Source organism: Vicia villosa, linkage group LG1 (genome assembly GCF_029867415.1).
Source record: "Vicia villosa cultivar HV-30 ecotype Madison, WI linkage group LG1, Vvil1.0, whole genome shotgun sequence".
Classification (NCBI taxonomy): Eukaryota; Viridiplantae; Streptophyta; class Magnoliopsida; order Fabales; family Fabaceae; genus Vicia; species Vicia villosa.
Genome location: NC_081180.1, coordinates 135,033,903 through 135,061,135, shown reverse-complemented (window position 1 = coordinate 135,061,135; position 27,233 = coordinate 135,033,903). Strand labels below are relative to the sequence as shown.

Sequence of the window (27,233 nt, the reverse complement as noted above, 5' to 3'; positions counted from 1 at the left end):
TTCTCTTTGTTTTTGTGAAACTCTTACTAACTCTTATTTCATTTATGGGCTTAACTCATTCTCACACTAACCCATCACCTAGTCTCAATTAGTTAATAATTCTATTTTCACACTTACCAACCCAAAACATATATATGTCACGCATATATTTCAAACACATAATTTATTAATTATCATGCCACATAATAATTAATAAAACAAATAAATACATAATAAAATAATAATAATAAAATAATAATAATAAAATAACTAATAAAAATTTGGGTGTTTCAGTATGTCTTTATGATCAATCTTCACCTTAATGTTTTCCAGATCATCAATGAACTTGTGAAATTCTACCAACTGCTCCACTATGAATTTCTTCTCTATCGTTTGGGATGAATAGAATTATTATTTCAAACATAATTTATGAGGCAAATACTTTTTCATATACAATATTCAAGCTTTGTCAATATTGAAGCCGAAGTTTTTTCCCTTACGACTTCCCTTAGAATGTAATCACAGAGGGACGAGATAATTGTGAGTGCACTATCCTTTAGTGTTTTGAATTATGTCAAGACTAGGACTTAGTATTTGTGTACATTGGACCTCTCTTCCTATGTATAAATGTGTCTCTTCTCTTTAGGAAACTTAAAATCATGTTAGAGTTGTTTTACATGTTTTATATCAAGTGTTTTGTGAAAAAGTCTTGCATAGGTCGACTCATTATGTTGGTTCTACAAAAAGAATAATTCTAGAATTTCAGGTCGACACATACATGCTATAGTTCGACACATAAACTTCAGTTTTGCTCTATAGGTCGACACATTCGAGTCATAGGTAAGAAGCTTTTGTTAAGCATGTGTCGACACATACAATTTTCAGGTCAACACATAGAAGAAAATTTCTACTATGTGTCGACACATAACAGACATAGGTCGTTACATGCTGTAAGTTTTCAAAAACCAGAATTTTTTGTCTTGTATGTATCGATACATAAGTTGCTCAGGTTAACACATACTGTTATTTTTCAAAAAACGTGTAAAAGTCTCTAATTTGTTTTTATGTTTTGTTTCCCACTTAACACACACCATATAAATATCATTTATGCATAAGTTTCAAAATATTAAAACCAGAAATATATAAAGCATTGCTCATCATCTTCAACCTCTTTGAGCATACATACAACAATTACACATAATCGTTTTTGTTGGGTGTCATCTAAATTTAGCTTGATAAGGTCCAATTTAAGATTGGTGTAGTCGAATTGGGTTGAGAATTGTTTAAGGGCTCCAAGATAATTCCATTTGGGATTTTATTCCAATATCGAGGATTAATTTGAGAGTTTTTCACAAGATTGCGCAATTTGAATTCAGCCGAGTAAAAGCTTTGAAGAACGGGGTTTTTGTCAAAGGATTAATGTTTGCAATATGGATTCAGTCGAGTGAAAGCTTTGAAGAAAAGGGTTATGTCGAATGAGTAACGGTAACCGAATGATCAAATTAGAAGTATCGGGTTACTTGACCGATAGGGATGTCAATGGGGCGGGGTAGGGGATACATTCCCATCACAATCCCCGCCCTCGAATCTATTCCCCATCCCCGCTTCGGATCTCCGCTACGGGGGGATTTTGTCCCCCATCCCTGTCCCTACGGCTGCGGGTCCCCACGAATCCCCAAGGTTCATGCAGAGATCCATAAACATGATTTTTTTATTTATTATTTTAAACCAAATTAATAGTAAAAGCTTCAAAAACTAACCACAAGAAATTTAGAAATTATTCCTTTATGATCAATATATTGTTTTAACAATATTTAATCTATAATATTGAGTGTCATGACCACCAAAATTTCAAACTAAAAAAAAATTAAAATAATCATTTAGATCTCACTCTTTTACTAACAATAAATATATATTTTAAATTTGTGTATAAGATTAATTATATGAAATGACAATTAAACTTACATAATAATTTAAAATTATATATAAATTAAGGACATTATGCTATTTTAGTAAGAACATTATTCTATTTTAGGAAGGGCGGGGACTCCATGGGGCAGAGGATATTTACGCCACCCTTGCCCCCGAAGTGCCTTCGGGGAGACTATGTTCCCCATCTTTGGGGCCCCAAACAGGAAATCCCCACGGAGATCCCTGCTAACGGAAGCAAGTTGACATCTCTACTGACCGAGCTCAAGATTAAGGGAAGAAAAGAAGATAGGATCAACATCAACCATAGGGTTTGGAGGGTTGAATTGCTACTTTTTCTCTTGTAAACTACATTTGCGAAGGTTAACTTTCATTATCTCAATTCCTTTAGAATTGGAGGCAGGCGTACCCATAGCAAGGTAGATTGAGGAACTTCCTAAACAAATTCATGTATATATCTCTCTCTCTTTCTATCTCTCTCTCCTCTCTCTCACACTCTGCCTTTTACGTTTATGTGGAAATTGTTAAGCTGTTAATGTGAGATTGATACATAGAGATTTTTTTTCTTTGTCTAATACTTCAAATAATTTTGTTGAGTTGTAATTGGTTTATAAACATAAATTTAAGTCCATTGTTTGTTCTTATGACTTTTTGGGTGATTTGGTATTGAGTTTCAATCATGGTAACAAAATTTTCACGTGTGCATATACCTCATACTTTACTTTAAGAAGGACAATCCACACAAATCTAAGGTTGTTGATAATGGTCCTCAAATGTCAAAATGGATTAGCTCAAATTATAACTTTCAATAGAGTTACTATTATAAAAATGATCATTCTTTTGTCTAGAAAATGGAAAATGTCACATGTAGTTTTATTATTAAAACAAAGTGAGGAATAAATTTGAGACATTTGAAAGGATCTCTTATTTGAGCCATGTCATAGCCTAAAATGCCAAATATCAGCATTAGGTATAACAATATTTGTACTATCTGTAGATTTGATGGACTTGGGGAAAATGCGATGAAGGAGTACAATCATCAATAATTATTGCGTCAAATTTCAATCTAGATAGGCCTTTTACTTGACTACCCGAACCACTTTACCTCTTGATTTTTGTATCTTGTATAACACATTTATGAACAAAAACTTAAATGTAACACTTTACTAATTGACAAAGTTTTGAAACATAAATGATATTAAGGTTGAATTTAGTGGAATAAAGAATGTTTGTTAAGTAAAGGTTTGGTGAAAAGGAAATATTACCAGTATGATGGGTTGAGACCGGATTACCATTAGGTAATGTGACACTAATAGGCTTTATCTTATAAAATTAAGTGAAAAAAGGAGTTGATGGGCAAACATGATCTTAGACACTAGAATCCAAGATCCAAAACTTATTCATATTATGCACACAAAAAATAGATTCAATACATATAAAACCCAGAGGAAGACTCATTTAGTGAAGGACCGTGAGTCATGTATAACACAGAAGTTAGATTAGTGCTAGTAAGTTGATTGGATACCTGAGAAGATGGAAGTAAATTCACTTGTTAAAGCAAGATCACAAGTTGATCATATTTCTCTTGAGGAATTGTTGGGTTCAGATAAAACCATTCCAACATCATCACGTGAATGATTAGTGTCAAAATCATCATTACTTCAAGCATTAACAAATAGTTTTTTCTTATTGAAGTTGGTGTGGCCATGATTTTGGTAATATACATCATTGGTATCGTCTTTGCAATGAAAAGATGTGTATTTCCTAGTCGGGTTCTTTAAAATGGAACCATTTCCAAAAACCTTATCTTGAAATCAATCATATACGCATCATTATTCAAAGGGGAGTGATCATCACGAGTGGTCGCATATTGGTGATTACTTTTTTCTTGAACTACTAAAGAGTAAAATTTATTAATACAAGGTAGAGGATCCATCAAAAGAACTTTAGTTTTCACAACTAAAAACTAGCCATTCAAACCTTTCAAAAAAAACTAAATTACTTGATCTTCAAGTCTATAGCTTTTAACAAGTAGCATATCAGAACATCTGCATTGCTGGATGCAAGTACATATAGGTAAAGGTCAATGTTCATTAACTCATTCCATCACTCCTTCAAATCAATGTAATAATCCATAATAGACTTTGTAGATTTTTTTAAGTTATTGATTGATGATCGAATAAATGAGATACAAATTATGTCAACTTTTGAAAAACGTTCTTACACGTCGATCAAAACATTAATTATGGATAATTATGCTTTAATGTATGATCATTTGATGGTTTGAGACAAATGGGCAAGAAAACGAGGTCTGTAAGTTAGACAATTCTTTGTATTTTCTAAAAAAAACTCCAAAATAATGATATGAAAAGTTTGATAACTTAATAATATCGAATGGGTACAAAGTGAATGAAAGTATAGGAGTGTACTAGATTCGACAAGCATCATTAGCAGTCTTCAGTATACCATTAATTGTACTAGATTCGGCATTGCATTTGTCGTAGAATTGTTGTGCAAGTTTACTAGTAGACCGACTAATAAGCATTGACAAACCATTTGAGAGACACATGTAATAACTTAAGAAGATCACGAATCTTGCTCTACATTATTAGATATTTCCTGATGTATTTAAAGAATACAGAGATGAAGATTGGAACTCATTAGCAGATGATTGCGGAGCAACTAGTGGTTATATATTCAATATATTTGGAAGATTTGTATCTTGGAAATCAAAGAAGCAGACTATTTTAGCTCAGTCCACGATGAAGTATGAAATTATTGCATTAGCAACTACTAGTGAAGAAACAAGTTGGTTAAAATGACTGCTAGTTGGGATCCCTTTGTAGAAAAACATATGTGAGTTGTGTTGATCCATTGCGATATTACCAGGGTTATTGCAAAAATTAAGAATCGTTATTATAATGGTAAGAAATGGAAAATAAGGAGAAATTATAACACTGTTAAATATTGTATCTCTAAAGGAGCGGTAAGAGTGTATCATGTACTCGCTGGTGAAAATTTCGCAGATCTGTAGATAGAAAGTCGATAATACATCTAATAGGATGAGACTACGGCCAATAGATAAGGGAGTTGTGCACGATGGTAAACTGACCTAAAAGACTAGAGATTCCAAGAATTAGGTTCAATGGGTAATAACATTTAATGAGTATTATGAGATAGACATGCTAGTATAAATAAGAAAAACATGAATCATGAAGCGATAAAAGGATGAGATAATTGAAAATCTTAGTGAGATCTATACTTTATATGAGTGGAATACCTAGCTACATGAGTACTCTTGATAGACTCACTTGTGTGATTATGGAACTTAGGATGATTCCTATAGAATTTCGAGGTTTATTTCCTAGAGCCTTAAGTAAACTAGAACAGACGTGTAGGGCGGTTAAATCACATGATTTTAGAATACACTTAAAGAAAAGGTTGTGTGTGGGTTCGATGTCTGAGATAGAGTTCAAGATAACGAGTCACTCTTGTTGAATAAGAATTCTACTTGCTATGCAAAAATTCAAGTTGTAGAGATCCATGTTTAAGCACAATCTTAAAAATGTTTGATGTTACTTCGGAAACACTTTTTTAAATTCAATAGGGGGGATTGTTGGAGCATCTCAATATTTTAATATGGAATTATTTAACTCACATTGTTGGAAAACTATGTGCGTTTGTATTAATTGAGAAAAATGTAAGTCTCATATTTCTTATATTACTTACCTTTGATATCTTACTTGATTATATAAGGAATGCACATGTTTCATTCTAAAATACACCAAAAACTACTTTTGAGTTTTTCCTTCCTCATTCTCTTTACTCTGCATTGTTTCTACTTGTTGAATTTTCGAGTAATTTCTTGAATTCTCTTTGAAGAATAATTTGAATTTCTTCTCATTCGAGAAATTATTTGGAGTGGTCAAACGACCATTATTGAATTCTCATTTAAGAATTAGTTGAGTTTCTCATTGTTTGAGAAATTATTTGGAGTGTTCAAACGACCATTATTGAATTCTCTTTTGAGAATTATATAAATTTCTCCTTGTCCGAAAAATTATTTAGAATGGTCTTTGTGTCATAAAGATTGTATTTATAGATCGATTATCTACCGTATAAGTAGTAATCGTACAACAAAGAACAAAGTTGTTTTATCTTCGAAATGTCGTTATTGATCGTCTGTCTTGCACTATTTCTTATGTCGTAAAATGTCTTCAATAGAGCGACATAGTTTTCGATTCGACCTGATAATTTCTTCCTTGACAATTTTTTCAAAACCTTAAAACAGTCAGTATTATGAGTGCATGGTAACTAACGAATGTAAAAGTGTGCTAGAAGTAACAAGTTCAGCTCCTAAGTATTCTAAATTCTCCTTGTTCGTTCAAGTATATGAATATCTTGACATGTATCTAGTGCTTAGAAGTATATGAACCTTTCCATTCCATTTCCAGCATATGCATATCTCTTTTAAATTCATTTCCCTTTTGGTGGAGTATGGTCATAATTGATACTCCACTTTCCGTCAACCATATATGTTAATTCGGAATATGAGTTCAAATGGATAGCTTAGCTAGTATGGCTCATTAAAAGGCCTACTGTTGTGAAAAACGATGTCAAGAACAAAGTATAATGCAAGGAAAGAATAAAGAACAATGAAGAAGAAGAACACAAGAATTGGTTATAACTGCTATTCTTTTACTTTCTCTTAAAACAAGATTACAAGTTTACAAGAATAACAAATAACTCATCTCACCCTAAATTAAGATTTGCAGCTTTTTAATGATGAAATGCTAGTATGTTATTTATAATAAAACCTAACATACTAACTAATGGGCTTTTTCAGCAAGGTCCATTACACAAGCCAACTTAATAAACAAGTTAACTTAACAAATTAGGGTTTAAACACTAAAACCTAATTTAACATGCTAACAACCCTAGCATCTTCGACATCTGCATGCTAGACTCATCTTCGACTACAGCATGCACACTTCGACATCAGCATGTGAACAACCTTCGACTTCATGCTTAACTTTGTCGAACTGTCGAACCAAAAAGCTACCCTTCGATCATACTAGAATTCGATCCAATATCTCACACCTACAAAGGTTGAATTTTTTCAGTTACAAAGAACCATAAATATTTCTTGAATTGTCTCATTCCCACTACCCTCTTTAGGAAAGAAACAAGTTTTACATCAACATAGACATATGAGTATTATGAGGAGAACATGACAAAAACTAAAAATAACTAGAGACATAAGTGTAAAAATACCTAGTAGTATTTGAACTGATACAAGTGAAGTATATATAAATATATTTATGTTCACAAATAATATCTCAAAAAATTTACATATCAAAATAACCTTTTCTTTTTGAAATCTATACTTCATTTATGCAGTGACTATCCTAATTATAATTAGCCAAAATTCCAAGCTAACTATTCTAATGAATATCAGATCTACAGAATTTAGTGCTGTGAAAGGATTCCCAGAAGAGTCATCCTAACATCAATCAAACATTTATACAATTCTTTTACTCTTTCCTCAATATCCTCAACCATACCCTCCAATTCCTTGCACCTTCTCTTCAATCTCTCAACACAACATTTCATCTCCTTTTCCTTCTTCATTTGTTCCTTCAATTCTCTAGCTGCATACACTGTCTGCTGCAACAAAGATGACCTATTTTCCTGCACTTTCTTCTCATCAACACTTGCTTCTCTTTTCTTTGCCAATTCATTTAATAATCTCAACCATGAAGAACTTGTAGGCTGAGAAAGTTTCATCACTTGCAATTTTCCACTTGTTGAATCAAATGACAAACCAAGTTCAAGAAACCTTAAGCACATCAATGCCATAGCCTTAGAACCGCACATAATCTCACTTATATCTGTTCCATGATGACATAGTCTCTGCCTTAACAAATTTTTCAATCCTTTGCTTGATTTCTTTGCTACACTTTGACATGATGATGAATTCAAATGATCCAATGCATGTTTAGTTGCAACTTTATTAGGCTTTGGACTAGAACTATTATCAACTAAATGTACAACAATTTTTAATGTGTCTACATAGTTATTGATATTCTCAATTTTTTCTACAAAATAATTGCATACATCAAGAATCTCAACGTTGTCTTCTAAGTACTTATCAACATCTCCACGATCATAATCATCTCTATACGTAACGTTCACTAATGAATCTAATGCAATTTTCTGAGTTTTGATGGCAGCATCAAGCAATTGAGCCAACCCAATTTCACCACCAAGGGTGTCAAGTTCGGCCGTGAGTTCTCGGTCGAATCGGGTTTTTTCCGGCAAAGGGGCTACCGCAGCCAGAGATTGGCGCAAGAGAAAGCTCTTTAGGATGGTTGGTGCTTTCATGGTGTGATAATATTTTGATATTCGGTAAAGCACACGAGACAAGGTTAAAGAGACAGAAGAGAAGATGACCAATTGATAATGTGGTGGTGCAATGTATGCATCTATATAGAGAAAGATGAATAAGCATTTTAATAAATGGAATGTGTCACTATTAGATTGAACATAAAGTGAATATGATGTTGACACATGATTCTATGAAGCCCGGACTCGGATACGGACACGGGATACGACACGGACACGGACACGAGGACACCGCTAATATAGAAAACATAGGACACGGACACGGCTATATATATTTCATATATTCATATAATAATGCAATGCATGAGCACAATTTATAGAGTTTGAAACGAGAAGTAAAATTTATATATATTTAAACTTAGTACTTTCAATTAACAAAAAAAAGATATAAATCCACAAAAACAAAATAATACAAATCATATCATAGTCCCTCTATACTGATAAAACCGGTCTCTAAACTGTGGAATAAGAAAAAAATAAGGAATCCTGAATAAGAAAAAAATAAGGAATCCTAATTGTGTTATTTTTATAGTGGAGAAGTGAAATATGAAAGGTAAGAAAATCTTATTATTTTTATAAATCAAAATCTAATAATTATTGAGTTGAGCCTCTTTTTTTTTTTTAAATCTAAATTTTTTTGAGTTAGGTGTGTCCTTTATTTGAAACAAGGTGTCGTATCCGTGTCCGCTGCAATTAAATTATTTTTTTTGTTGGACACTGCAAAAACGTGTCAGATACGTGTCGTACGCGTGTCGTACGAGTATCCGTGTCCGATACGTGTCCGACGCGGCGACACGCCTTCTGGATGGCGTGTCGGCGCTTCATAGCACATGAATAAAATTGATTCTATAGCTGCAATGGAGGTGTGTAGAAAGAGACAATGGGGACCTAAATAAATACAAGTTTATTGGGTTGTGTACCGTTGAAAGGGTTCAGAGGGATCCACCTCCACCCCATGTTTTTCTTCTTTGTTTTGCAGTGAAACAATAAAGCAAACTACTGTATATTATAGTATTGGCCTATTGGGGGTGATTATTTGCTCAAAGTGAGGTGTAATGAGTGTACGTGGAATGGTAGGACACTACCACGTACGAAAGGAGTATTATGGGTCTTGCTTCCAATTATTAGAACATCATTGTGTATTATATCTTTCATTTTTAGTCACATAAAAAGTTGGTGAAAAAATCTAAATAAATTTAACGATTCATAAAACTAATAAAATTTCACATGGTTTGTCCAGTGTTGGTGACTTTGGTTAAGACAGTATAGACCCAATGATTGAGAAAGAAATCAATATAGACCCGATGATTGAGAAAGAAATCTAAATGCATACTAAAATAAAAGATTGTCGGTATATTAAAAGAGAAATGATATTGATACACTCAAAAATGACACCTACACCGTACATTAATACGGTTTATGTTTTCTTAATATATTTAATAATTTTTTTTCCACTATTTCAAAATACATACACACATGCCCATGCTTGTATTTGAGATGGTGTAGGATAGGGTGTAAGATTTTCAATGTAAGAATAGCAGCACTCATATTATAAGCATGTGATTAAGGTTGATTGGAAATCAAAAGAATTAGAGGCATTCTCACGAAAGAAGTAGTTACTCTTTGGGGTAGGGTTTTGGTGATTTTAGAGAGGAAAAGTCACCCTAAATTTTTTTATATCTCTCTTTTGTATCACTCTTTTTCATATTAACTATTTATTTATTTATTTCATAAAACGCCTTAAAATACACTAAAATTACCATGACTTTTCATCTCTAAAGTCACTCAATACATATCGCTCTACTCAATGTCGCACAACTATTGTCACTGTAAGGATCGATCACCCACATGACATATAACATAAATTTAACATTTGCTTACATTTTTCCTCTACTTGTCACATTGAGATCGATCTATACATTTTATCTAATGTTTGGGGCCATTCGCAAAGCACAAGAGTGAGCTTTCAACAGAATAGCGGCCGAACAAGTAGACATTTGTTTGATTAGAATAACAATAACACATTTTAGCACATCAATATCACAAATCGCATGGCACCACACGTGAACGCTTTCAACCACTTTTAGTATGTAAGGGTGAAACATGTCATTTCAGATATTCAAATTCATTCACACTCTCATATTACTTTTTATTCGCTCATTGAACTAGGCATTGGAGTGTTAACCTTGCAGGTCAGCCCCCTCTCCGCCACGTTGGAAACTTGCTCCGGTAATCCAAGATCTTATCTCAATGTTTCAAAGAACATTATGGCTCTATAACAGAAAATTGCACAGTCTATGAGATTCAACTTCTGATTCCTATTAATTTCCATACTAAGATCTCTCCTAATCCAAAGATCCAGATCACCAATCTTCTTTCTTGAAGCTTAACTTCTTTCTCAAACAGATCTATCTCAAATTCATCAAGCATGGTGACGTCTAAAGTCACTCAATCTGCCGCTCAACACAAGTTGTTAAGCATAAGGTTGCTTTGGAATTAGAAATCAAAATGATTAGATGCATTCTCACAAAAGAAGTACTGAGAGTCACATAAATAGTGTCACTATAAGGATCAATCCCCCACATTACATACAACATTTACTTACGTTGTCCCTTTGCTTTCCATGTTCAGATCGACCTACATATTTATTCTATCTACCAACATGTCTTCTCGGCACTAACTACAATTGACATTGAAAATTATCATTTTCACCAAGTAAATTTGACAACTAATTTTAAATTTGAATATGATCCTTTCAGATTTTAAGTAAAAGTATAAGGATTTCTATTATAAAACTGGAAAAAAAAACTTGAAATGATGTATTATTATTATTATTATTATTAATAAATGATTATTACAAGTCTTTACATATAGTTTATATATAGGATTTAGTCCTCATGGTATGGTATTGTATGCTAAGATACAATATAGTGTGACTTTTATCCTTAAAAACTAACTTGTAACTACCTTTCTAAAAAATTTAACAACTTTAACTAATTTTTCTTCACATGCTAATTAAGTTGTGATTGTACATGTCTTGCCATTACTTGAAATGTAATGTAAGCAACTTTATCACTTTAGTGTAACATCTCCATAAATTGAAGGTTAGTAAATTACCATCATCTACAACTTGGATAACAAAGTATGAAAAGGTTGAGGTAATAGTGGTTTAGTGAGAAAAAATAACTAATTGTGCTATGGATGACACAGGTAGCAACTTCATTATTTCTACTGATAAATTTTCTCTAACTATGTTACAATCAAATTCTTAAGTGTTTTGTTTTCTCATGGAATACTAGATTGTCAGCAATGTGAAGTGTGCTTTGATTATCACAACAGAGGAATAAGGTTCTAATGATGTTAACCTACAAGTCTTTAAGCAAGTAAATCAACCATTAGATCTGACAAATGGCTGCAAATAATGCCCTATATTCGGCTTCAGATGAAGACTTTGAGATAGTCGATTGTTTCTTGGTTTTCCAAGATATGAGTGTTTTCCCTAGAAAGAAACATTTACTTAAAATTGATCTCCTTCAATCCAAACAACCATCCCAATATGCATTTGGATATCCTTATAATTGAACTTTTAAGTCTCTAGAAAATAATATGACACAACCAAGATAAGTCTTTAAGTATCTTATAACTCAGGCTACAACATGGAAATGATTCATGGTGGGAGAATATAGGATTTGACTTCATTTTTAAGTGCGGAAAGTGATGTCGGATTTGGTAGCATTGAGGTACAAAAACATGGCAACTGATCTTTGATATGCAAGAATATCAAGATAAGGTAGGCTAGCAACTTGAGGTAACTTTGAAGCAGGATTAGAAGGAGTAGAGATTGGTGTGCAATATAACATTTATGAATCTTCATGAAAATTCGAATAATATTTCCTTTGGCACAAGGAAACTCCATGTTAAGAATGTGCAACTCAATCCCAATAAAATACTTCCATTTCTCAAGATCCTTAATTTTGAAAGAGTTATGCAATGTATTTTTTAGTAAATGAGTTTCTTTTATCCTATGTGGTTTGAGTGTTTTACCAATCCTTAACTAAATATATAACCTTTGAATTGAATTAGAAAATGATAATTTAAAAAATTAAGTTATATTAAATAACCACTTACATTAATCAATGTATATTAAATAACCACTTACATTAACCTGTGAACTAGGAGATGGTCAAACCCTAGTTATACACTTGATCAAGACTGACTAAGGGTTGTCCAATAACAGAGTCAAAGAGATCTTATGACAACTTGTCTTCTAAGATAACTCCCACTATAAAGTTTAACAAATAATTTATATTCAAGTATGCTTATAAACCTTAAATTTCACCCTTACATAACACAAGTTAATTCAAAGAAAATTGTAGAGAAATATAAAATAGATGAAGACGAAAGAATCTTCTATTGGATTTACATAAAACTCTAACTTTAAACTTATAAAAGAGGGGAGAAGTTGTCATTTATAAACCAAACAAAGTAACATAGGCAACAGACTAAAATATTCTCTTAAACAATAAGACTATACATATCCTTGACTTGATTATTCTCTCATCTCCAACTCTTTATAAAAAGATGACCATGACCTTATCGGGTCATCCCTATTATGGAGTATGGTCACAGTTGATATTGATGCTCCACTCTCGAGCAACCATAAATATATACTTGGAATATGAATTCAAATTGACAGATATAGCTCTCATGGAAATAAATTCTTTCTAAGAGGTATATGCTTGAGAATTGATAACTTTTTCTGTAACAAAGAAAGAAGCATTAATATTGTGTGCATTGTCTCTTTCACATAATTATTTCTAGGGAAGAAACTAACTTCGATAGAGACATTTGTTTATTGCTCTTTAGCACAAATTGAACTTTACTAGAGACCATTTACAATAGTTTCAACACTCAACACCCACTTTTTCAACTCCCAACATTCCACATCATTTTCTCTCTCTTCCACCTAATAACTCAACACTCATTCAACTTTTACCTTCTCCAATGGTTTTTCACTCAACACCCTACCCCACCACTTTTTATTTTCATATTCTTATTTAAATTTTATTTTTATTTTTATAATTACATAAAATTACAATTATCGATTAAAATTAAATTAAAATAATAAATACTTAACAATTTATTTTTTAATTTTTTGTAATAAAAACAAAATTTATTTAAATAATCGGATACGATACGATACAAATCATATTAAATTAAATTAAAATACAACACACAAGTAACGTAAACACTAATAGAAAGATAATAATAAGATTAAGATAGTGAAAAACTTGATTTTTTTTCTGTGTCCAAATCAAATGAACCAAGTCTCTATTTATAGAGAAAAAAAAATCATGAATTTTGATAAAAAAAAAATAATTTGCAACGAAATAATTGAGTTCAAAGTATTAAATGGATAAAAATCTGGCCAGCAAATCAGAAGCTGCCACATGCCCCCCTGCGTCAGCCTCAATTGTGTTGAGTTTTCTCAACACCTCTCTCTTCCACCTCACACTCAACACTACTCTAAACACTCATTGGTATAACCCACAAAAAAAAAAAACTCAATCACTTATTTTAACATCACCATTTATTGCTCAGGAAAAGGGAAAAAAAACATTACCATTTGACAAATTTTCAATTTTCAAATCATCATGTTTAACATCACTTTTTTTATGGGATGTTTAACGTCACATTATGTCTTAAATTATCATTTTTCAAATCATTTGGATTTATTAGTTTTGATGTAAAATTTATTGGTATTCTCTTCTTAATTTTAATATCTTTGAGCTTTAAAATTACACTTTTTAAGTTTAAAAAAATAAGAAAATGAGAATTACACTTTTGAAATCTAATATCCACTATATATTGAAGTTTTTAAAGAACATTATCCTCCTTTATTTTTTATGGTTTATAAATAAATAGGATGCTTTACTTCTAGAAATTTAGTTTTAAGAGACCGACAAATTCTTCCTTAAATGAAACAAAAAAGTGTTGAAAGATTTTACTTAATTATTATATTTCAATATAATTATATTTATTTATTTATATTAATTATTTATCAATTAGTGATCTTAGTGATTAAATTAAATAATAAGTCTAATTAAATTTTAATAGAATAATTAATTATATAATTAATTAATTGATATGAAATCAACCTGTATAGATGTTGGAATGATCTAATTCGAAATAAGAGAAATTTTAATCTTTCATCGCATTACATTATATATAAGTTATGGTCTCCAATATATTAGAGCAAAGTATTCATATTTGTTTTAGTTAGATTGATTGTGATTTACGTATTTAGTTATTTGTGTGTGAATTTATGTTCTTCCATCTCTTTAACGTGAATTTCCTCCAAAATAATTTGGTCTAAAATTTTGATTGAGAATTGAACATTTTTGTTCTGTGCCGCTCAAAAGGTCAAGGCAAAGCAAGTGAGGGAACGGGTGTTCCCCATTCTCACATAGGGAAAGCAACTTCATCCTTGCAACATCATCCACTGTCCAAATTAAGCAGACGATTGCTTGAAGTACATTTCACACTCTTCGTAGATGATTTTAACTGCCCCCACTATATAAGAGTGAAAGTGCATGGTCCTCAGGTATCCAAATACTCCCTCAATCATACATCACTCGTTATTCTCTCACTGACTTCGGCGATGAAACACTAACCTTTCAAGTCACCCCCTCTATACTGCATCGGAAGCTCAAGTCTACCGCATCAAAGCACTACTTCATCTTCTCATTAATCATTTCTAGTTTTGATCTGAACAGTGGTACTCTCTATGGCAATTGACATTTGATCCCCGCAAATTTCCATGTCTAGATTTCTTTCAATCTAAAAATGCATATCTTCTTTCTAAAGTTTGATATCTCTATTTCGCGTTCTTTCTGTTAGAACAAGAATTGTTCTGATCAATATTCTTAGTTTTGATGATAACAATGTATATGAATTTTGCTTAAGACAATGTGGTACTCTAATCCTATGCAATTTCCATTTCAGAAAATATATAAAGAGTATGCACAAAATCAACGCAAGAAGCACTGACTCAGAAGGTTCAGCATGCAACATCAGAACATGCTCTCGCAAGACATCAGAAGATAGTCAAGCAGAATCAGAACATGGTCTATTGAAGCATCAGAAGAACTTGAGATCAGAAGCAGAAGCACTGAAGTTCTTATTGTATCACGCTAAGAAGCACTTCAAGGTCAGAAGACAAGAAGATGCTCTGCACCAAGCTGTTTGACTCTGATATATTCAAACGTTGTATCTACAAAGATCAGATCAGAAGCAAGTACAAGATGGCAGGCTACGCTGACTGACAAAAGGAACGTTAGAAGCTATTAAAGGCAAAGTCAGTTAAAGCAGGAAAAGCAAGGCTCGAGGTAGTTGACAAAAGAGTGAAACATTAAATGCAATGTTGTACGGATCACGCAACGCATTAAATGCTCCCAACGGTCATCTTCTCAAAACGCTTATAAATAGAAGTTCTGATGAGAAGCTACAAACAACACTCTACGCATACATACAGAAACGCTGTCAAAGTGAAAAGCTCTCAAAACTTCATCTTCAACCTCACTTCATTATTGTTGTAATATCTTAGTGAGATTAAGCTTAAACTTAAGAGAAAAATCACAGTTGTGATAATAGCTTATTAAGAAGCATTGTAACTCTTGTAAGAATTTGTTTACATTCATTTGTAAAAAACTAGAGGAGATCAAGTTGTGATCGGATTCTCTAGAAGTCTTAGAAGGTATCTAAGCATTGTGTTCCTAGAGTGATCAAGGTGTGATCAGAATACTCTAGAAGACTTTGAAGGTATCTAAGTGGAAAACCATTGTAATCAAGACTGATTAGTGGATTAAATCCTCAGTTGAGGTAAATCACTCTAAGGGGTGGACTGAAGTAGTTTCGTTAACAACGAACCAGGATAAAAATCATTGTGCAATTTTTTTATCTTAAGAGTTTTTAAAGTCACACTTATTCAAACCCCCCCTTTCTAAGTGTTTTTCTATCCTTCACTTTCTTCTTCAAGTTTCAACCTTTTCCTTAGACATATTCATCCTTAGATACATCAAGCGTGGTGGTGTCCAAAGTCACTCGATATATCGTTCAACGGCAAGTTGTCGTTGAAGCATCCAAACCTCATCCTTCTTCTCAAACAAAATAAGATCCAGTTCAGGTGGTGTCTCTTTCTAACCTTGCACAACAAGATCATGTTCCATTGAGAGTTAATCAATGATCATTTCACACTCTTTCTTTCTTCGGATCTACACAATAATTTCACCAAGGAGAACCTTTGCACCAAGTGTTATACTAGGAAATGCTTTCTGGTCTTCAACTTTTGCAAGCTAATCTTGGAATTCTATGAGTCATCGACCTACTCAACATCATTTATAATCTTGTGCACCACCAGGATTCACAGTTCTTGGCAGAGGCGTTATTCAGAATTGAGAAGAGCATACAACATATGACACCAAGGAATAACATTATACGAGGAGCAAAATCTTAGGATAATCAAGCCATTGTATCTAAGTTAATCTTCATTAAGACATCAACACTACAAGGAGAAACACCAAGGTCGTTTGTACGAGACTAACAAAGAAAACACATAACTATTCCACCTAACCCTGAAGGAATGAGAGATTGTCATACTCCCTCTGAGGTTTTCTGCCCTCATCATTCACAAATGAACCTATTATCTGCTCGCATCCTCGACAGTAGAATTCTGAGGTTAATGGAGAAGCCTCCAAAGCTACAAAGTTATGACACAATCGGGGATCCAGACAAGCATGTTAAGCATCTACACAACCAGATGGATTACTATCATGCCCTAAGGGAAGTAAAGTGCAAGCTTTTCACACTAACCCTGACTAGAGCCATGATGATGTAGTTCAAGACCCTTTTACATGGGAGCATAGACTCATGGAAGGACCTCGATGATGCCTTCACCGCCCAATTTACTGCCTAAAGATGTTGACCTACGATCATGGCTATCCTTAGATGAGTCATTCCTTGAAATAAGAAAACCCTACACGAGTACATTAACCGCTTCATTAAAATGAAAGTAGTGATGGAAAACACATATGATTGGTTGAAGTGATGGATGTTTGAAAAGCGGTTGAATGCTAGACTCCATGTTCCCAGAAAAATTGGCATTGTAATTGGTGAAACATTTAGGTAAATTTCTATTTTTTTTTTGCGATTTTTTGATTTTTTTTAGATCAATTACCTTTTGTATTTTGATTGATTTGGATTTGAACACAATTACTCATAAGATTTAAAGACTTCTTTTAACTAGAGTGTGAGGTCAAAATCCGATATACCTTTATGAAATGAATATGTCTTGACTAAGTTCGATTGTTCCTAGGGTCTTATTTTGTATAGGTTAGGATATTTTATTTGGGTAATCATTTTAAACTTACCGAAATAAAAATTGGGTATCGATTCCGTTAGCCTACACTTTCGTAGGGTTTTTGATCGTTGCATCCCTCCTTCATCCACCGCTTCCTCTTGGCTCCTGCTTCCTGGTAACCGATACGTCCATTCCCTCTCTTCTTTCTTCCATAATAACCCTTATGCATGCTTATCAATGCTTTTAGCTCTCTTTTGCATTTTCACTTTACTAGGTATAATAAATCACAAACCAAGAATCACTTTCATTCTACTTTTTACTATTAATCAATACTAACACGCTTTATTTTTTCTCATTTCATGATTTCAGATATTAAACTTGGTTAATCAGATCAAAGATTTCTGTTCTTTCTGATATGGCACATAGTAAGTGATGAAACATTTTCTTATCAAATGTTATTTCAAATTCAATATATAATTGCTTCATGATAGACTTGTGATTATGGTTTTATGCAGGAGTTCGCTTCGAGAATTCTTGCGAAGTTGGTGCCTTCTCAAAACTTACCAATGCATATTGTTTGGTTGCCATTGGAGGCTCGGAAAGTTTCTACAGGTTTTTGTTTGTTTTTGTTTTTTTTTCTTTGTTTCAAATGGACCGGAATTGCTGTTACAATTATCTTGATGAATAAATTAATTTTGTGGTTTGATTTGATGCAGTACATTTGAGGCTGAGTTATCGGATGTTATCCCTGTGATCAAAACTTCCATTGGTGGAACTCGTATTGTTGGCCGTCTTTGTATTGGTAAAGAGTTTTTTCTTGGTTACTTTGAATAGTGTATGGATCAGTTACAATTTTCTTCCTTTAGTAAAACAATAAAAAGATGGTTATGTTGAAATTTGAATACCCTTTAAACGTACGAATAGACAAAAGTTAGGAATTGCAGCTTCTTAAAATCACGTGAATATTGTATTGGGACGCGAGAGTGACAAATAAAACGCTAATTCAAAAATGCTATTAGTTTCTTATGTTTATTGTTTTATGAATTAGTTGATTTTAAAATATTGTCTAATTTAACTTACTATTATTGGTTTGTAGGAAACAAGAATGGACTTCTATTGCCTCATACCACCACAGACCAAGGTAATTCCTGTTATTATGTTATTATTTGTAGAATTGTTTAGTGGTATTTTACATTGTGCAGTATATCTCAACTTTTGTATTAAATAACATTATCAAAACGTAGTCTAACCTTGATTTTGTGGCATTGTTGTAATTGGTGAAACATCTTTTGTTGACTTCTGGTTGAGGAAAAACTGAAAAAACCAGATATTGTGAAGTTCTGTTAGTTAATGATCGCTTATTCATCTTACTAGATATATTCAGGTTTTGTTGTGGGAGTGAGAGTGATTATAAACTTGTGTTTTAGTTTTCGAATTTGGCATATCATGGCCTTATAGGTTCTTGGTTTTAACCGTTTGTTTTTTAAAACTTATGTGATTCTTTTCATCATTTGACTCAGTCCCGTCTACAATATGAAATGTAGTGTTTAGTGGTGAAGATGTGTGAGCTACATTGATGATACCTAAAATCTGTAGTTCTCATTTTTGTATTAAAATTTATTCACTCGTTCAAAGGAACTCAGAACATGGCTTTGCGTTTGAATAATGATATAAACAACTGTTAACTGTGATGTGATAAATTGCTTAAATAGTGCTCCGAACACATTGCGGATCGATTGTACTTTGAAACTCATTTTGTCGCTAATATATATCAATAGCACTTTATTCATTATAATATGAACATGTTACCCTGCAAATGCAACTTCATTAAAGCACCTAGGATTAATTAGTATTTTTTTCCTTACATTGTTTCACATTTGCTGGTGACATGAAACTAAGCACCGATTTTGATGTTGGACTGACTTTGATCTTTTTTTTCATGGCTACTATTGAAGAACTTCAACATTTGAAAAACAGTCTACCTGATCATGTTCGTGTTCAGCGTATAGAAGAAAAATTATCTGCCCTGGGAAATTGTATAGCATGTAATGACCATGTGGCCCTCACGCACACTGATCTCGACAGGGTATTGTATTATTATAGATTATAGCTTTTTTGTGTGCTATTCTATTGTTGATCTAGTATTTACTGTGAAATTGTTTGATCAGGAAACTGAGGAGGTCCTTGCAGATGTTCTTGGAGTAGAAGTTTTTAGGCAGACAGTTGCCGGCAATGTTCTTGTGGGAAGTTACTGTGCTTTCTCCAACAAAGGTGGTTTGGTAAGTACAAGTCATCATATCCCCTTGAATGTTTCGATTTGAAAGAATGTTGTATATCTTTTGACATACACTGAATGCAGGTCCACCCGCATACTTCGATTGAAGACTTGGATGAACTTTCTACGCTTCTTCAAGTTCCGTTGGTTGCTGGAACTGTTAATCGCGGTAGTGAAGTAATAGGTGCTGGCATGACAGTAAATGATTGGACAGCATTTTGTGGTTTAGACACCACGGCGACAGAACTCTCAGTGATTGAGAGTGTTTTCAAACTGAGGGGGGGAGGCAATCCTCCTAGTTGCGATGAGGATGATAATTGAGTTTAGATAAAAGTATTCAATTTTTCATGCCAAGTTTTATTGCTTGTTGTAAAGTTCTTTTTTAATTTTGATGATAGTTTCTTTTTCCTGATTTACCGTTGTTGTCTTTCCAAATATAAGCACGAGGAATAGATGTAACAAGATTTTTTGGCCAATATTTTTTACATTAAATTTGTGAATACATTCTCTTTTTTATCCCTGTTCACTCCATTAGTGTTAACCAGACCACTTCCAGGAGAACCCTTGTTTCTTTATTTGGGTGCCTTCTAAGAAGTGGTCAACACCGTCCTAGTCCGAGAATAGATGGTCAACAACAACCGGTATACTTCTTTTCATATGCCCTAAAATGGGTGCGAGAATGAACGATGGGTGGTATCTTTGGTATGGGGATATGGGTTTAGATACCGCATATATGGACACTAAAGTAATGATCAACCCATACTCTTTAAAGCATGATAATTCATCGGTTCGTACATTTGATAGTTTAGACCGGAAAATACTCTCCCACACATAACATCACATAGTCAATGTTTGGTTCCACTTATTTTAAATGCCTAAAATTGATTTTGACGTGTTTGGTTGATCTTAAATAGAATTGATTATGTTTTCAAGAATTGATTATACTTGAAGCTATGATTTGTAGCTTTTGATCAGTAGTGATTTTGAAATGTAATTTTAACATTGAAATTTTATTATTTAATTCACTTTTGCCAAAATTTCTCCAAACAAAAATCACTTTACCTTTAACTCACTTTTATCCATAATCAATTTTACATAATAAATTCACTCAAATTCAAATTTTTTCACCGCACAACCAAACACACGCATAATCAACCAAAAGAACCGTTAGAAACTAAACAATATGTATGGGAAACAAGGGTAAACTAGAGTAAACTTGTGTTCTAAATTCAACTAGAGTAAATTTATGTTGTTCATGGTGTTGTTTTGGTCATCTTATGCTTGCAAATCAGATACTATCTTAACATTGTCTAATGCGCACTTCAATATGATCTCAGGTTTTTTATAATACATCATAAAGCTATAACTAAATTGTTAGAAACATAAGGAAAATTCCTCAATGAGAATACATCATAAAACTAGAACTAAATTGTTAGAAACATAAGGAAAATTCCTTGGATACCTAATGTCTAAATTCAACTAAAAGAAAACGTAAGAAAATTCAACTATGAGTTACTTGTTGATCCATCTTGATTTGAGTTCCCCTACAGCCTCACAGTCAGTTGAGGCGTTTTCAATTCTTTCTGATTTTACTGAAAACTTGAATGGATCACCACAAACAATCGGACCTCCATCAAAGTCGAAAACAATAAAATCGTGTATAGAAATAATACTGAAAAAATATTTAAACATATTAAAACCAACATAAATAAAACAAATATTAAAGAAAGGGAGAGAATGTATTTGAATAAAATCATTACCCATCAATGTGACTAATAATGTCGAATTTCCTTAGGTGAATGACACACCCTTTTTTCACCTTTTCAAAGGATTGATTAAGAGTGGGGGAGGCCAACCTCCCTTCACAGAAGTGCTTTCCATCGGAGATCATGAATCCTACTCTGTCCTCCAGCTTTGAAATTACTTGTAGAACAGGTTGACCTTTTCCTCCTGGAGCATTTGAAAACATTCTTTCTACTGCATTTTTTGTAACAAACGCCATGCTTTTCCTGTTTGTAGAAAGTAAAAACGGTTGCTAACCCTATATAAATAAATTAATGGGCCTGAGATCCAGTCATTTAATGGGCCTTAGATAAATTAGCTAAATTGATACTATAAATATTTGGAGGATTCAACGGGTTAACCCGTAAGTTATATTTGACATCCCCCAAATTCAATAAAAAGCTTATTATAATTTTATTAAACAAATTTCACCATTTCAAAAATTTGAAAAATTTTGGGTAACACCGAAAATTTCAACGTCATGCTAGAAAATTCTTTGAAAATAGTTGGAGAATACCGAAAATTCTTTGAAAACAAAATAATGAAATACCGAAAATTTCAAAATTTTCCAGAAACTATCTCAAAAATTCAGAATTTCTAAAATTTTCTGGTAGTTTAATTTTTTTTTTTAATTTTGAAAATTTAAATTTTTTTGGTAATTTCTTTCTTTCTTACTTTTTTTTTTTCCTTTTTTTTTAACACCAAAGGAAGAGACAACAACATTGCCGGCAGGACCACTAATAGAACGGCAGTTACCGCTAGAGTTGCTATGGCAAAGACTTCCCAGCTACGTGTTGGACGACATGCTCCGACTGATACTCATCGAAAATAGATGGTTGAACAGGTGCAAGGGCAGTTTTACGCACTCTGACGCCAAGATGACAGAGTTTTTACTACTGTGGAGTAGTAGGTACTTATAGAGGCTAAAGAGGTTCTTATTAATGTCGAAGAGGTACAAGTTCTTATTGTTGTGGATGAGTTACCTATTGAGCTAAGCAAGTTCATGTTGTTGTGGAGAAGGTACCTATTACGGGTGAGCATGTTCCTGTTGTTATGGAGGGGATTCCTGTTGTGGCTAAGCAGGTTCTTGTTGTCGATAAGGGTGTACATGTTGCAGCTGAGCAGGTTCCTGTTGCCGATAAGGATGTTACTCCTACAGGTACAGAGGTCGCGACTTATGCTTCTACGGAGGCACCTGTTCACACAAATGGAGCCTTTCTAGAAGGGTATAGTGACTGGTATGTGCTCACAGGATATACTTCCCATGTCGCATACAGATGGAGCCTTTCCTTGATGCTTCAGTTAGAAAAGGATATCTAAGATGGCGAAGTCATTAGAAAAATTCAGAGACAACAAACGGCCACCTCGCTTGCAATTGGAAAACCTCAACGTTGGTGGGAGGATGTCAAAAATAACTCTAGCGATATGGTGATGATGCATGGAACAAATGAAATTGTTTTGACAGTTATAATTTTTTATATATGATGTTTTGTTAAGTAGTTTTATTTCATGTTAAGAATAGTTCGATTTGCTGTAACCAAGATGATTAATGAAAAAAAGTTTCGTTCAGATCTAAAAATAGATTATATACTGTGAGTAATATTTTTACGTTGTTGAGCTTGTAGAACGATTGAGACAATTTTTTCGGTTGTGTCTGACTTGACAATATACACTACACTTTCTTTCTACCTTGTATGTCGTATCCATTTCAGTTGTAATACTGATAAGTGCCAAAATGTAGTAATTTGGTGTATGTAAATAGTGACACTTATCTATACTTTTTGTTAATACTGTTTGAGTAATTCCAAGTTTTGAATGTAAATTCGTATACTTTGTGAATAGTTGTATTTTCATATACTTGTATACCGTTTGATAGTTTTATGTCTTTTTGTAGGTATTTTTGCGTATTCGGAGCCTTGAGGAATAAAGTGTCGAAGACACGGCTGCGAGCGCAAATTTGGAATAAAGAATAAAGTTCTGGTGTAGAGCGTGTTGTGCACATAGAGGGCGCGTCGCGCGGTCTGGGAGCTGAAGAGCTTGGTTTGACAGAATGTTGGGCGCGTCGCACGGTCTTGAGGACGCTTAGCGCGCTCTGCGTATTTTTATTTTCCTATTTATAGACAACTTTGTTTTAGTTTAGGGTTTATCATCTCTTCTTTGACAAAGTTGAGCTCTGATCCATTCTTTGTAGTTTAGAGGTTCAAGCAACACTATTGGGTGGTTCATCATGTCGACTGAGCGCGGGTGGTCTCCGATTATGCCGAGAACACGAGAAGTTTCTATTTGTTCCTCTTCTTCCCTGTGACTCATTCCAATGGTGGGGTTTGTATGTATATTTTTCCTCTCTTGTATGTACATTTATTGATCTTGGGATCGTTTATATATTTGCTTTACAAATCATCATTGTTGTTGTTCTTGATCTTTTTGCTTAAATACTCTGGATTTGTGTTGTTGTAGAAATAGACATCTAAATCTTGATTAGGAATTATAACTATTAGTTCCTAAATTGTAGAAATAAATTTGGGGCTAATAATTATAATGGGTATCAAGTTTGATGCCTCCATGTTGTTTGTGTCGGTGGAAAAATCGCTGATGTGAATAGTACGGTTGAGCTTTCATCGTTGTCGCAGAAATGGACATTGACGTTGCGTCTGGCGAGATGTCTGGTGATTTTGATGCGTATTATGAGTGTGTTGCGATAAGATTTTCAGATTTAAGTATTCGACGAGTTGAGTAGAAATACGATTCCATAATAAATTCTCTTAAGCTACAATAGATTGTTTCTTTGCTTTTATTTACTTTTTTCGCATTTAATTTTCATAACCCAATTATGAAACTTAGAACGTGAGATAGTTGAACGACAGTTTTTCTCTACCAGTCCTTGTGGACTACGATACGATATAACCTATATCACCTGGTAATAAATATACCTATTACTTTTTGCTTGCTGCTTTACCGCTTCAACAAAATGGCGTCGTTGCAGGGGATTGGTTTTGAGATTAATTGCATTGCAATAGTTCCGTGTTTTAAGTTTCGTAAATATGTCCATATCTTATATTTTTGTGCGTATTCATATTTGTATAGTTATACTTGTTTCGTTTTGTTTGGTGAACTAACTAAACAAGTTGAACTTGGATTAGCTCTTAAATTATAAATCTTCACTTTTCAACTTGTTTAGTCAATTTCACCATTCCGTTGTAAATTGTGTTTTTCTTATTGTTTGAGTATATGCACATATGTGTTGTTGACGTTTTTTGTAAATGTTATTGTTTTGTAACGTTTGTTCAAGTGTGTGGTTAGGGCATTTTCTTTAGGTTGTGTTGAGGTGAGAGTATTGGCGTGTCGTAGAGGAAGTTACTACCCGTGCACAGTAAAGGCGTCGAGCTTACGACGTAAAATAAGTGCTTGTTGGGAGGCACCCCAATGGTTGTATATTTTTCAGTTTTATTTTTCTGTAAATGAGTAGTGTAGGTGTTAAGTGGAGGCTGCACTGGAAATTCTGGTTTTCTGGACTGATTCTGTTTTTCTGGTCTAGCGCGCTTCGCGCGCTTGGCCGCGTGTCGCTCACACTGTAGCATTTGGCCAGTGAACTCTTTTTAAGGGTTCACTTGGCTAGCCTTTTTCCCACTTACACCAAGGATTTTTATTATATTATTTTATAGTTTTATTTTTAATTCTTTTGTTTTTGTTTAGACACAAATTTTGGCCCGATTACTTGAAGTCACATTTGGTAATTCTCCGATTTTGATTGACTCAACATGCCGATTGTGCGTTAATGATTGTTCGAATTTGTACATAGCAAGTTACTTGTTTATCGCTTTTGATAGCATAACATGTTTAGGAGACTTTTCATGTGTACAATTTTCATATCATCCATTCTTTTTGCATAACTTGCTCATGACTTGAATCACATTAGTTCCCTTTTTTTACCATAAATGTGAGATGGCTTTCCATTGTGTATATATGCGAAAGACTGATATTTCTTGTTTTAACTGGATATTATTATGTTTAATCTTTCGTTTGTATTGATTTTGTGAATGCACGAAAGTGATAAAGGCACGTGTTTGATTTTGAGCACAACTACCATAGCCAAATGTCAATTCACCTTGTGAGTGTGTGACCATTAGTAACCCTTTGAGCCTTTGTGTCAATGTAACACGGTGAGAAAACTGACTTTTTAAAATGTGTGGATAGCAAGAGTCGCCGCCGACTTTTATTTTATCCAATTTGGAAAGGCAAAAAGAATAGGAAAGACCTTTAAAAGATTTTGAGTTCGAGGGGTAGGTTATACAAAGGGAAGGTGTTAGCACCTTTTGTATCCATGGTTATCCATGGGCTCTTAATTGCTTAGCTCTCTTGTTTGTTTGAAATGTTTGAAAGAGTGTAGTATGTGTTTAGAAAAACAGTTTGAAAAAGAACTTTAACTTTGTAATGATCTTCGTGCGGATGTATACAAAGTGTAGTCTTTGAAAATAATTTTAAAAAGGATGTGTGAAAAGCATTTTGAATTTGTTTGAATTGAGCAAACAATTAAGAACTACCTACCCTAAGTTTAATATATTTCTTATTCTTTAAGTCTTTAAGGGAAATAGACTATCCACACCATTAGTTAGTGGGAAGTCCTTTCATTGGATGTAAAGGGATATCGAGGGTCATCGTATTGCCATAGGGCTATCCATACCATAAGGAGGGTAGGAAGTCCTATGAATTAATGAGAATAGTCATAAAGGCAACAAGTAAGGATACATTAGCAATCGAAAGGGACTATCATCATTTAATTGAGGGACAAGATCAATTATATCTTAGGCAACATTGAAGGGACTATGATCTTTTTGATGATTTTTTATTCGTAGGAAGCAGGCTAAGGTATCCCTACATCCGAGGGACTTGACTATTTTATTCGAAAGACAACAGAAGAGGGGATTACCCTAAAGGTGGGTGTGTGCGAAGTGTGTTATATTCGAATATTTATTTATCTTTGAATTAAAGGTGATCTAACGATTAGTTTTATCTTCCCATACAATCCTAAGCATACATCTAGCAGTTTAATATTCACAGTCCATAGCAGTTTATATGTGCGGAAAGTAAAATGCGGAAAGTAAATCTACGCTATTACAGGGCTTCAGGATTAGGGGAGTACATAACCAAAAACCGAGGGATGCGGAAATAAAAAGTCCTAATTACTATTACATAAAAAAATAGCAACCTATACACCTTCTAGAATTTAAATGAATAAATAAATAATTACGGATTAAAACCAACACGTGACAATCATAGAATTTGAGATGAGAAGAGAAGATCGTGAAAAAAAAAGAAAGAATGAAATTAGAGTTTGAAAATAAATCAAAGTTAGAACTAACTAAATCCTATTTCTAATATAATTACTAATTAACTATACACTAATTAACCTAATTAATTTAATTATATCCATTAATTTAATTAATTAGCCAATGACTAAATTAAACAAAACCTAAAATAAAAGATTAATCCTAATTAAAGTTAATC

At 33.2% G+C, this 27,233-nt stretch overlaps 2 protein-coding genes across 3 annotated transcripts; one reads left to right on the top strand and one right to left on the bottom strand.

Annotated features, from left to right (window-relative positions):
- Positions 1–7,340: 7,340 nt before the first annotated feature.
- Positions 7,341–8,336, bottom strand: LOC131617356 (uncharacterized). Its single transcript, XM_058888665.1, has one exon. The coding sequence runs from the start codon at positions 8,290–8,292 to the stop codon at positions 7,378–7,380; it is 915 nt and encodes a 304-aa protein (XP_058744648.1). The 5' UTR covers positions 8,293–8,336; the 3' UTR covers positions 7,341–7,377.
- A 9,342-nt stretch (positions 8,337–17,678) lies between these two features.
- Positions 17,679–20,471, top strand: LOC131617340 (eukaryotic translation initiation factor 6-like). 2 transcript variants are annotated; one of them, XM_058888656.1, is made up of 8 exons: positions 17,679–17,945; positions 18,041–18,096; positions 18,187–18,283; positions 18,388–18,473; positions 18,768–18,812; positions 19,627–19,757; positions 19,840–19,950; positions 20,031–20,471. In XM_058888656.1, exons 2-8 carry the CDS (start codon positions 18,087–18,089, stop codon positions 20,265–20,267), a joined length of 717 nt encoding a protein of 238 aa, XP_058744639.1. In that variant the 5' UTR covers positions 17,679–17,945; positions 18,041–18,086; the 3' UTR covers positions 20,268–20,471. The 2 variants fall into 2 exon arrangements, with proteins under 2 accessions (XP_058744639.1, XP_058744634.1); XM_058888651.1 differs by having other exon boundaries at positions 17,680–17,846.
- Positions 20,472–27,233: the final 6,762 nt, after the last annotated feature.